Source organism: Quercus robur, chromosome 1, assembly GCF_932294415.1.
Source record: "Quercus robur chromosome 1, dhQueRobu3.1, whole genome shotgun sequence".
NCBI lineage: Eukaryota > Viridiplantae > Streptophyta > Magnoliopsida > Fagales > Fagaceae > Quercus > Quercus robur.
The window spans coordinates 13730199-13742739 of NC_065534.1; the positions used below are offsets into that span (position 1 = coordinate 13730199).

General features: G+C 36.5%; 1 protein-coding gene across 1 annotated transcript in view; it reads left to right on the forward strand.

Moving 5' to 3' along the window:
- The first annotated feature begins 411 nt into the window (after window positions 1-411).
- LOC126720949 (subtilisin-like protease SBT4.15) overlaps window positions 412-12541 on the forward strand; it is a 29271-nt gene continuing 17141 nt past the window's right edge. Inside the window, exon 1 of the mRNA XM_050423923.1 lies at window positions 412-487. Within this exon, the coding sequence (XP_050279880.1) occupies window positions 412-487 (76 nt within the window). The remainder of the gene's footprint in view (window positions 488-12541) is intronic.

Genomic DNA, 12541 nt, shown 5'->3' on the forward strand with positions numbered 1-12541 from the left:
TTGAGTTACAACAAAACTGTTCTTATCCTTTCTTATGAAGAGAGTAGTGCCTGCAAATCCCCTTTGGAAGCCATGCTCAGTGAGATATGTAGTCAATCTATCATACCAAGCCCATGGAGCTTGTTTCAAACCATACAGAGCTCTCTTCAATTTATACACATTATCCGGTCTGTGAGGGTCAACAAAGCCTTTAGGTTGTTCTACATATACTTCTTCTTGCAGCATTCCATTCGAGAAAGCACTTTTGACATCCATTTGATATAGCTTGAAGTTCAGATGACTAGCTATAGCCAACAATATCCTAATGGATTCCAATCTTGCTACCGGAGCAAAGGTCTCATCAAAGTCAATCCCTTCCACTTGTGTGTAGCCTTGAGCAATAAGTCTTGATTTATTTCTGATAACAGTGCCATGTTCATCGCAAAAGGTAGCCAGCTTGGTATTCTCAAATTCTCTTCCATGGTCACTTCTAATTCTGGCTATCACAGTATCTTTTTCAACCTGCAATTTCTTACACAGATGTATCATCTTCTCAGGAGCCTCAGCTTTATCTTTCAAAAGCACAACCCAAGTATATCTGGTAAAGTCATCCACAACCACTAGAATATACTTCTTTCCTCCTAAACTCTGAACTCGAGCAAGAACCATAAGATCAATGTGCAGTAGCTCCAGAGGTCTTGAAGTTTGAACACTAGCCACAGACGGATGTTTAGATTTTATCTGTTTACCTATCTGACATGGTCCACATATGCACTTATCTACCTTCTCAAACTTAGGTAAACCAACAATAGCATCATATTTGAAAATCTTTTCTAACTGCTTATGACTTGCATGCCCCAACCGTTGATGCCAGAAATCAACTTGATCAATCTTTGCACTAAAACACTTGTTGCTTATGCTTGGTGTCAATCCATAACAGTTGTCCGCTGTCCTTACACCAACACACATACAGTTACCTCCTCCATCAAGTATCTCACATTCATACTTAGTGAAGAGGGTCTTGAATAATCCTTTGTTTCCTGTCATATACCTGGAACAACCACTATCCAAATACCAAATACAAGAATCACGTGCCTTTAAGGCAGTTAAGGCAGTATAACACAAATAATTATTACCACACATGATAAGACCAAGACATCCAAGGAAAGATTTAACAAACTCAACAAGAGACAAATACACAAAGTAAGCAAGTTGATGAATAAGCAAAAAGAATTTCCAAGAATCCATAACAAAGGGGTCAAGGATCAGCTCAGTGATTAAAAGATCAACAACAAAAGAGCAACCCGCTCTGATACCACTTGATAGTTTTTAGACCCCTTAAAATAATTAATTTAACCTAGGTAATTAGCCAAGTTGTTACTTAGTCCAATTAAACAAGTCTAGGTTATCACAATAACAAAGATCAAATCATGCAAAGTAGCGGAAAATAAATAACACAAGATATGATCGCCCAGGAAACCAAACCGGTAAAAACCTGGGGAGGATTTGACCTAGCTATCCTCAAGTTAAACTTGAATCCACTATCTTTAAAGATTCGAAGGTCATACAATAAGACTTACAAGCCCCCACGCTCGACTTATTATTGCTATCAACCAGTAGAACTTACTGACATGACCACGTGCAAGCTCCGAATCCACGGACTCCTTCTTTCTTGGATTCACCACCAGATACAAGCACACCCGCTTGTGTTTTCTTTAAGTTTCAATGGCAGCAACTGAGTTGATCATCAAGGTATAGATAAATCTTCTCCTTGAAAACCCTAAGTTTGTGTAAAGGAAAGCTCCTCTAGATCTCACAAGAGATTTACACAAACCACAATATGAGCAACACTAAAACGTGGCTAGGGTTTGCCTTTTATACTTAGGAAAAATAAGAAACCCTAAAAACATTTTAAAACACCTAGGGCTGAGTTGGAAAAATTTTGCAGAAAAACATTCTGCCCGAGCTTCAATCGATCGAGCCAGGCCGAAAGGCATAATGCTTTCCTGCATTAACTCGATTCCAACTTTACATAAATGCACAACTTTGAGCTAGACTAAAAACACTTCTAAGCACATTGTTTTGATCATGGTTTGCCAACAATACAAATTAGAGTTCTAAATACATAAAATCCTAAGTCTTTAGAACCTAACAAATCAAAATAACAAACCTTGGTCTAAGTCAACATCCACCATCTAAAATTTACAACCGATCATCGATGCAAGTATATATCAATTCACACATTGAATATTCACCGTTGGAATTATTTTCCTATCTCTCGTTAGTCGCAGTTAATTAGAAAACAAGCAATCTAATAAACCCTAATTACTAAACAACCCAAGACAAGTGCTAAAGGTTTAATCTAGTAGCAGCCTTAAGAATTAGCGAGATCGATAAAACTAAACAACACAAGCACAAGCGGTTGTATTTAATTTACTCAAGCGTTCTTCCTAAGATCTAATAATTTCTAACGTAGCAAATCATTAAATCTTGGTTGCTTCACAAGTTAGAGAGATCAAACAATTACGGATCTGATATCTAACCTAGCAGTAAATTGCAATGAATAATAAACTAGTAGGCCTCCTACTAATTAAACGAGACAATCATGAAAATAGGCACAGAAGAACATTTGATATTCAAAGCATAAATTGAACAATATAAAAATAAAAAAAAAATAGATTTCACAGTTTTATTGATTTCGAGGCTTCAGTTTCCTTCAACCAAGTATAAAAGTTTAGCCCCACAGGGCCATGATGAAAAGTCAAAGGAGAAAATCAAAGAAGAGGGGAAAGAGAGGTGTGTGTGTGTGTGTGTTCAATTCTAATTTCTCCTCCCCCTTTTACATGTTAATTACCCCTTTCCCAAGCCTACAAAATCTCCTAAAAATATTCTGAATAATAATATCCAAATCTGACTAATTAAGGAAAAAAATTAAAAATAAAACAAAGTCCTAATATAACTAGGAAAGTGGTGTTTTTCAACTAGAATTTTCGTGCATCAGATCTGGAATCTTCCAAAAATAATTGCATCAGATCCGCGTATTAGAATTGTAGGCAAAGGAACATTCTAGAACATCAGCAGTGCAGGTGCAGCAACTTCATGCTCGATTTCAACCTTGATGGATCCCGTATCTCTCAAAACTCAAAACATGAAAGTTGTATAGCTTTTTCTTGGCGTTCCATAAAATCTTGAATCATCTCAATCGAAGCTCGAATAAGAGAGTTATGCCCAGATTACAAAGCAATGTCAAAACTATCCAGAATCGTCCAATTATCTACGTTTTGCACTTAATGCCTCCATTATCCTAAATCAAAATATAAGAATAATGAGTACATTTAATCACCAAATAAATATAAAAGACTAAACATTTGTTGACTTGATAATTGATAGGCCAACAACGTATTGACCCCTTATGATAAATTAAGCAATTAATTTAACCAAGTGAATTAATTAAGTTAATTACATGCAAAGTGCGTGATAGCACAAACAAATCACCAAATAACTAAATATGTAGCAGAAAATAAATTTGACACGGTGATTTGTTTACGAATGGGGAAAACATACACGGCAAAAACCCCACTGGGTGATTTTAAGGTCACCACTCCCGAGAATCCACTATTATCAAAACAAGCGGTTACAAGTAAAGGAATCTCAGTACCTTATACCAACCTACAGTTGAACCTTTACCCCAATACCCAATTGGACTTGTTCTGTAATAACAATCTCTCCTTGTAATGCACGGCTCCCAGTACGTGACTAACCAATTGCGCGGATCCCAGTACGTGACTTCAATCACCAACTAAAGAAGGTTGTTGGCTACAATGTTCTTCAGTTCATCACACAATGAAGATCGAGAAGATGCTTGGTCACAAAACCCTACGGTGTACAAACACAACAGCTTCTTCACAAGAAAGATGAACTAGGGAAAATTCTATCTCCGGTCACAATTTGCTTAAATAAACTTTGCTCAACACTTGTGCAACTTGTGTCACCTTTGACGGCCCTTAAAATAATCATTTTATATATCTAGGGTTGTGAGAAAAGAAAGCCCAAGCATACAATCATGAATTGAATGAAAAATAGTCCTGAAAAACTGAATTTCATAAACCTCGACAAATACCCTATCTGTCGAGCTGCTGTCAAGCCACGGGCTTCAACAGCTCTACAGGTCTCGATAGATAGCTAGCTGTCGAACTTTAATGAATAGCAATTTTCACACTCGAATCTTAGACAGACTTGCATGCCTTCAACACTTGAACTTGAAACAAGGTTTCTTGAAGTATTAAACACATCCTAGATCTACCCAAATACAAGTAAAGTGCGTTTTGTCAAAAGATTAGCCAATTACACAAAATAGTGACATATGTTCCTAACAAGTGAATCACATATGTCCTAACAATAATAATAAAGAAACTATATGATTTTTTATCATATAAACACATTTATTGACTAATCAGACTTACCGCTAGAGGTATGTCATATTCACTACTGGACCATTTTTCCTCTTGTGTACTTTTTATAACAGACACACTTTTATATTAACCAACTATGGAAGAAATGCGTAATTTTTACTATGCAAATACATTTATTAATTTTCCAGACATCTACTGTTGGACTACTATTGGATCTTAAGTAAAATGGGCCTTTCACACTTCACCGATAGCCTTTGGGCCATGTTCCAAGCCTAATTTTGAGTCTCAGTCTTGACTTCCCAAATATAATGTGGGCAACGAAAAAAACACCCCTAACATTCTAGTGACTCCATTAGGGAGTCCACTATAAATGAAGAATTTTCATGCCTCCTAAGTTGCGAAACATCCAGCAGTAAGGAACTCAAAATATCAGCCTTCCAACAGTACAAAGTTAGCACTCCACAGCTGCACTTGATGCCAAATTTCAGAAGTAGCAGCCTTCACTGCCCAACTGCACCAAATGCTGATCTCTAGCAGTAACAATATGCATTATCCAGTTGTACCTGATGTTGAATTCCAGTAGTAACCGTCTACACTATCTAGCTGTACCTAATGCTGAACTCCAACAGTAACAATCTACACCTTGCTGCACCTGATGCTCAACTCTAGCAATAACAGTCTACACTATCCAATCATACCTGTTGTTGAATTCTAACAGTAACAATTTGTACCTTGCTACACCTGATACTGAACTCCAACAGTAACAGTCTACACTATCCAGCCATACCTGATGTTGAATTCCAGCAGTAACAGTATGCACCACACAGCCACACGTGATGCTGAACTCCAGCAATAATAGCCTGCACTATTCAATCATACCTGATGCTGAATTCCAAAAGTAACAGTTTGCACCACAGCTGCACCTAATGTCGAACTCCAACAATAACAATCTGCACTATGTAGCCATACCTAATGCTGAATTTTAGCAATAACAGTCTGTACCACAGCCACACCTGACACTAAATTCTAGCAATAACAACCTTAGTCACCTAAGCCCCTTAAAGGAAGCAAGTAATCCGCACAAGCAACCATAATAATTTGATAAAAAAGAGAAGAGGTCAACAACTAGAGATCCTCCATCTAGTGTACAAAACACCTCTCCTTAGCAGTTCGCCACTCTCTTTGATCTTATTATGCTGCTGGAAAGAGAAAGAGACAACTTCCAAAAGATGCCCTATCATTTTTTCCATAAGTCACCATATCAAACTAAGTTGCTCAACAATCCATGCCTAGAGAAGTATGAAGCTCTTACCTCCACTCTCTATATGGTAGGCGGAAAGGAGATGTTCTAGAACATGACAACAAGTTCTTGAATTCTATGGGTCCTCATGCAAAGAACAAAGAACTTTGTCTAAGGAGATTCTCAAAGCCCCTCACCAACCATGCATATACTTGATATGCAACATTTGAGCCCAATTCCATCGCCACATGGGACAATATGCTTGAAAGTTTATGCTCAAAATTTTTTTTTCTATGAAAGAGAGGAATCAACATTATCACTCACAACACCAAGCAAAGCCTTCCAAAAGACTTCTTGATTGCATCCATCGACTTAAAGATACCGCTCTTTGTTTTTATAGCAATATGAGAGGCACAAACCTTCATTAATGACATGCTAAATCATTATCATGCATACTTGGAAAATCTTGATATCCCTTCTGTAAGGTTGAATTTAATCAACCATCTTGTTGGCTTTATTTCGTGCCAAATTTGCTTGTATTTCAGCAATTAGTAATCCTGTATTTAGGTGGGTTTGTTGTAAGGGTAGTGAGTGAGATAAAGTATTGAATGCTCAAGAGTGTGCAAAAAAACAGAGTCTCGCGGCTGGATCTCGCGGGTGACTTGTGGCTATAAACTGCCAGAAGCAGCACATGTGCCAAACTTGCCAAAAGTTGAAGCGTCATGCTAGCTGGAGCACTACAGGACAAAATAGGACAACTGCCCGTTCTGTTATCTTGCGGCTGGATCTCGCGACTCAGTCAAGTTGCAAGGCCAAGCCGCGAGCCAGCCCTGTTTTGAAAAACCTGACGTTTCACATTCCGTTCTCACCCTAGTATAAATACCCCTTATACCCACGAAAGAATAAGAGCTTCTAGAGAGAATTTTGAGAGAGAAACCCTAGAGTAAAACAAGATTGATTCACCCACAATCTTTACATAAGAGACTCTTCAAATTCCTCAACTCTCTTCCTCTCCATTGTTAAATCGTTGAGAGGCATTTTACCAAAACCTTTTCTCACCATATCCATTACTGTGAGAGGGCTGTTTGGTGTTTTGGGAAGCAGTTAGGAAGGAACCAATTTACATTGGTTGATGCTATGGTCAAGTAGCGGAATCTGGGAAGCTAGAAAAGAAATAGGTTCGGCGCAACCTCGTTGGAGCAAGAAGCTTGGAGGGCTTAGGTACACTGGGTAGATTAAGCTTGGAGGATCTATTGCTGTTCATGTATCCCAACTACATTTTCTAGTGGATTGTTTACCGCTTGGAGGGCGGCAGAGAGGTTTTACGCCGAGGGCTTCGGTTTCCTCTTTGATAACACATCGTGTGTTGTCCTTGTGTTTGCATCTCTCTTTCCTTTTTCTTTGCCTTTTATTTTCTGCTGTGGATGTGATTTTAATTGGCTTAAAGTGTTTACCAATTCTGTATTAAGCTTTTATTTCATGTTCCGCACATTAATTGTTTGATATAAAGCTTGAATTGGTAATTTGTAAATTGGGGGTCTAAACGTTCAAGAGTGTTTTTACACTATTTGAACTTTCACCTTCGATTTGCTCCACTGCTCCAGAAGGCCCACAAGATGGCTACATCAGTAAAATCATTCACCGTTGGAGAGCCCTAAAAAGAGCATTCCTAGAGCTCTCATTATCTCCAATAGAGAACTAATTATTGGAATCAAGCGAAAAAGAGACAATGAAAGTGAAAAAGTAAGCTATCTTCCTACTCTATGCACTGATGAGGAGATGAATGCAATTTTAGATGGATGCCTACGGGGTGCTTAAGCCATACAAGCCTGACCAAGAGCTTATTCTTGAAGACAAGCAAGATCCATTACATATATTGTTGACTCCATCAACATATGCATCACCGGATCTAAAAGCACTCCGAAATATATTTTATAGAGAGGTTGCAAGCGGAACCATTGACCTCACACAAGGGTAAGAGGTCTAGCGAAACCCATTATCACAACACAATGAAGGGAATGTCATGTAAGCGGTAGGCATTCATGTTGGGAATGATGTCCAACACCTCGAAGATGCTACCAACAATTGTCTCCACTCTTCAACGAGGCCTTATTTTGTTCAAACAACCAAGGCTCGAAGAGGAGTCAAGGAGAGCAGCACCAAAAGCCTCAATATCAATTATTGTTGAATTTGGTACACACTCCCTCACCGCTGGAGCTTATGCTGGACAAACATCCCAGCTAATCTCACTCCATTTGATCCATCTGAAGCTTATATAATGAAACTAGTCTCTATCATGAACTTATCTCATATAATGAAAGTTCTATCACAAGCCTCATTAGAACTCCATTTCCAAATTGAAGGGACATCAATCATGACCCCAAAATAAGTTTAAAAGCAATTTTTGATCTAAAAGAAAGGAAAATAAAGTACAAAGAAGCATCCAACAGCAGATCATAGCCACAATGTGAATAGATCTAGCTACCAAATGGTAGCATATATTGTTATTCATGATGATACATAAGGCTTAGGTGCCTCAAACAGTGGGGTCTTAGACCGAATGAAAACTTACGGCTGTATCCAGAAGAGAACACATCTAATGGAAGAAGAATTCTTGTCCAGTGGTATAGCTAAACCATTTAAGTAACCTCCAGTAGTACCTGATATACCTTCTTCATCTAATAAAAAGTACATTGACATCTTTGCTCAGGAGTACAACATGATGCTCAATTTAGATCCTAACTTGGTGATACATGCTCTCAATGTCAAGCCATGGAGAGATTTATCATGGCATACGGACTTTCCACTACTGTACTCATGTCATTGTGCTGCTGGATTGCCATAAATTCACTAACATATGGCCAGAGCCATGAACTATCCAAGATAAGTCATCACATCACTATCTTTAAATTTATGTTGAATATATGTTACTCTACTATCACTATACCACTTAATACAAATTACTTTGATATTATATCACATACAATCAAAGTTATCACACTAAATATATATTACTTTATCTCAAACATTATTGCAACCGTTTATCAAAATTATTACATAAAACATATTATTTAATTAAATCATCATTATTATTCTTAAACATTGGGCTTTGTCTATTTTGTAGGCATAAAACCCATGAAAATTTTTTATCCCAATATAGAAGCTCGAATCATCCAAGAAATTTAATAACTTCTCACAGCTGGAATCATCAATCTTATTCCAATCGCTAAAAGAAAGTTTCTCAGAATCATCTGCTAAACCAAATAGATTGACAATCATCCCTCAAAGATGCTTTATTATCACCATCAAAGTTGGGGCAGCCCCACACATATTCAAAGCCATGATGGTAACCACATGCACCCTATAGCCATGGTGACCTCATGCATCATATTACTAGAATCATCAAATTCACATGTACCATATCATTGGAACCTTTGGAATCTTGAGCATCATCAAGCATGTTAACTACCTCACACTTAGGGGCATTAATCTAAAAGGCCCAATCAATCTGGCATCTCGACACCCAGAGACATTTATCTTGTAAGGGAGGTTTATGATAGTGATTATTATTGTCTAGCCATGATGGAAGGCGAAAATCTCACAGAACCTATCAATGGCAAATGGCTAGAGCTATATCATACTTAACTCAATCATCATATTTCCTACAAACTACTTCGGAAATAGAGAGTAAGCATTATCTTTGCTCTAAAACATGAATGTCTTATGCTTATTTCAAAACTATAATTATTTCAAGATACTTTTCTTACATAGATATTTATATTTCAAACTTACTCACAATGACAACCATTTATTACTAGATATGTTCAAAATAAACTATCTTGAGTCCAATAAGTTATTTTGCAAAATATATTGTTTAACTTCCATGACTATATTTTGGCTCAAGCATATCAATCTCTCAATGATCAAAACATGTTTCATACTTCAAACTTACACATATTCAAATTTGATAACAATGTTTATGGTTGAATCTCTTCAAAATAAAATGGTCATGCGTCTAGCAAGTGATTTAAAAAATAAATATTGCCTCCATGACCATACTTTGATTTTTTGAGTCTAAGAATAGTAATTTTCTAACAATCAAAGTATTTTGACAAAAGAAATTTATGGCTAAACGAAACACAGCCTATACGGCTCCAGTTTTAAGTCATTATATAAAACACAGTCCATACCGCTAGACTAATTTTTAAAACATCACGTATAATACAACATTTATGGCTGTATAAGCTTACAATGTACTTCACATTACATTACATCACAATGCATCACCAAAGCAATTTTTTTTAAAATACACATAAGCAAATATAAATATCTACTCCAACAAAGCCATTGTCAAAGGTTTCCGCACCGCTGGAAGACAAAGACCACATGATATCATCCCTTTGATCAAAGGATGAAGTTCAGCCATCATTGATGCAATATTCTCCTCAAATCAGCTATCTTCATCATCACAAATAGTACATGATTTAGCAGCACAACAAATATGATATAGCAACTTACGGCTAGAACAATAGTCCTCTCATACCAACACCAATCTTGCATCCAACCATGAGGCCAGGATGATTTTTTTACAGTGCTTTCAAGTACTCTTGAAGATCAATCTTCTTAAGAGCGACATCAGAAAATTTTCCATGCACCGCTGTGAAGTAAGAGACCCTAGTCAAATATCCAATGGTAATAATAAAAGAGCAGTTGAACACTATCAAGCCATAAATGAACATATTGAGATCACCACTCATGCCTGGAAATTTTTATTCTAAGGAACATCATGGTAGAATCTCAACTGGAGCTCTTTAAAAACAATCTCTCCAACCACAACAGAATTAGCAAGGCCTTTTGTCAATTGCCATTATATCTTCAACAACAAAACCTAAAGTGAAAATACATCAACAATAAATATACATGATGATAAATAGGTAAGGAGTAGAAAATTTCCAAATTCTGTAGCTGTATCCTCAAATCCCTCATCACATTTCTCCGGCTATGTCTTGTCACTATCTCCAACCTCCTAGAATCTTAAAGACAAAAAAAAAAAAAAAAAAACAAGGCCACGAATGAAGACAAAGAATAGAAGAAAAAAGAAAGAAAGGATGTAAGAAGATAATGAGTTTTTGGAGATACCACTTCCATTGGTGCATAAATCTGCATCCTACCAGCAACAATCTTCCTTTTGCATTGCTTCATTATGACAATTGGATGGGCAGTGATAGTTAGACTTATGGAACTAATAATTGGGTTTATAAAAGTATAAACGGGATTAAGGGTCTAGGTTTATCACATTTGGAATCCTCACTAGATCAAACTTGGGGGCTTCCACCACAGTGTTATCCTCTTAATCCACTCATCAGCTTCTCTAGATTCCAACGACACATCAGATCATGGTATGCAATCTAACAGCGGAACAATATTAGATCACCAAAGATATTGGCTTTATGATGGGGTTAGAAAACACTTTATTATCAATCTCTCAGCTTATTAAATTAGGCCAATAATTAATGGGACCACAAAGACCCATAAATTGAATAGGGGCTGACGGAAGCTCTTACCATTGGATACAAAACATCAACAACGGCTGGAGCCCATTCAGCTTTGTGAACATCTCCTTTAGAGCACTAACGGGATTATCCTCCTCGGTTACTATTGAAGTAATGGAAATAACAGCATCATAGATCATGCAATGGCAAAAAAAGGCTCATAACACCTTGCCAGTGGCTTCAATTCCACCAACAACTAAATTCTATTTATCAACTACAAATGCAAAATAAAAACTCAATCAAGAAGAGTTGAATCAGAAAAGGAGTTTAGAATGAGATAAAAGGGTTCTCTTAGTCTTAGAAAAGAGGAAGAATCTCTCTCTTTCAAGCTCACTATCTCTCTTTCAACTCATACAACACAAGTTTATGGACTCATTCAAACTCACATGTGTTACCAAAGACAAGCTAACCACACTTACTCAAGGGGCTAAATGTTGAGGTACAACTTTTTCACTCATGCCACATGCCCCAATCCTATTTAATCACTTTTATTTATTCACCAAAAAATACCAAAATATCACCCTTAAATTATTTTGGACCTCCATGAATATTTCTCATCCCATTGGCCTACAACTATTTTTCCAAAACAAAAGACGCATGTGTGATCCTAATATTTTTATTTTCAAAAAAAAATATAGTATTACTAATAATTTGATCACACATGACTTGGGGGCTAAATGTTAGGGTATTTTTTTACACCAAATTTTATTTAAGTACCACCTATTTATTTTCAAACACCGCTAATAAGTTATTAGGCTTTCACAAATATTTTTTGTCCTATTATTATGTTAACCACAAATATTTCATATCTTATTATCTAAATTGGGTCATGATATAAACTATCACAAAAAGCCAAAAAACTCAAATTTTATCAAATTTCATTATTATTATTTAGTTAAGCCCAAAATCGGCCCTATAAGCTCAATACACACATCCCATTCTATTTAAAGCCCAAGAATACTTATGCTTGGCAATATTTGAAAAGCCTATGATTCAAGTCCATGGCAAAACAGTTTTATCAATGGAGATCAAATCCATAATCAAAGCCCATGGTTTAAACCCATGGCAATTTTATCAATGGAATTCAAATCTAGTGAAGCCCATGATTTAAACCCATGGCAATTTATTTATCAAAAGCCCAATTTTCATTGGCAATATCAAAAGACCAATTTGCGTTGGCATTATTAAAAACTCAAGTTAACTACTTGGCATTATTTTATCAAAAACCCAAGATTATTAATACTTGGCAAAATACTATATCATAATTATTTCACTTAAAAGTCCAATAATGAACAATACTTTAAGTTCTTAAACCTATTACTATAGTATTACAAGCTCATGGAATTTATGGCAATTAT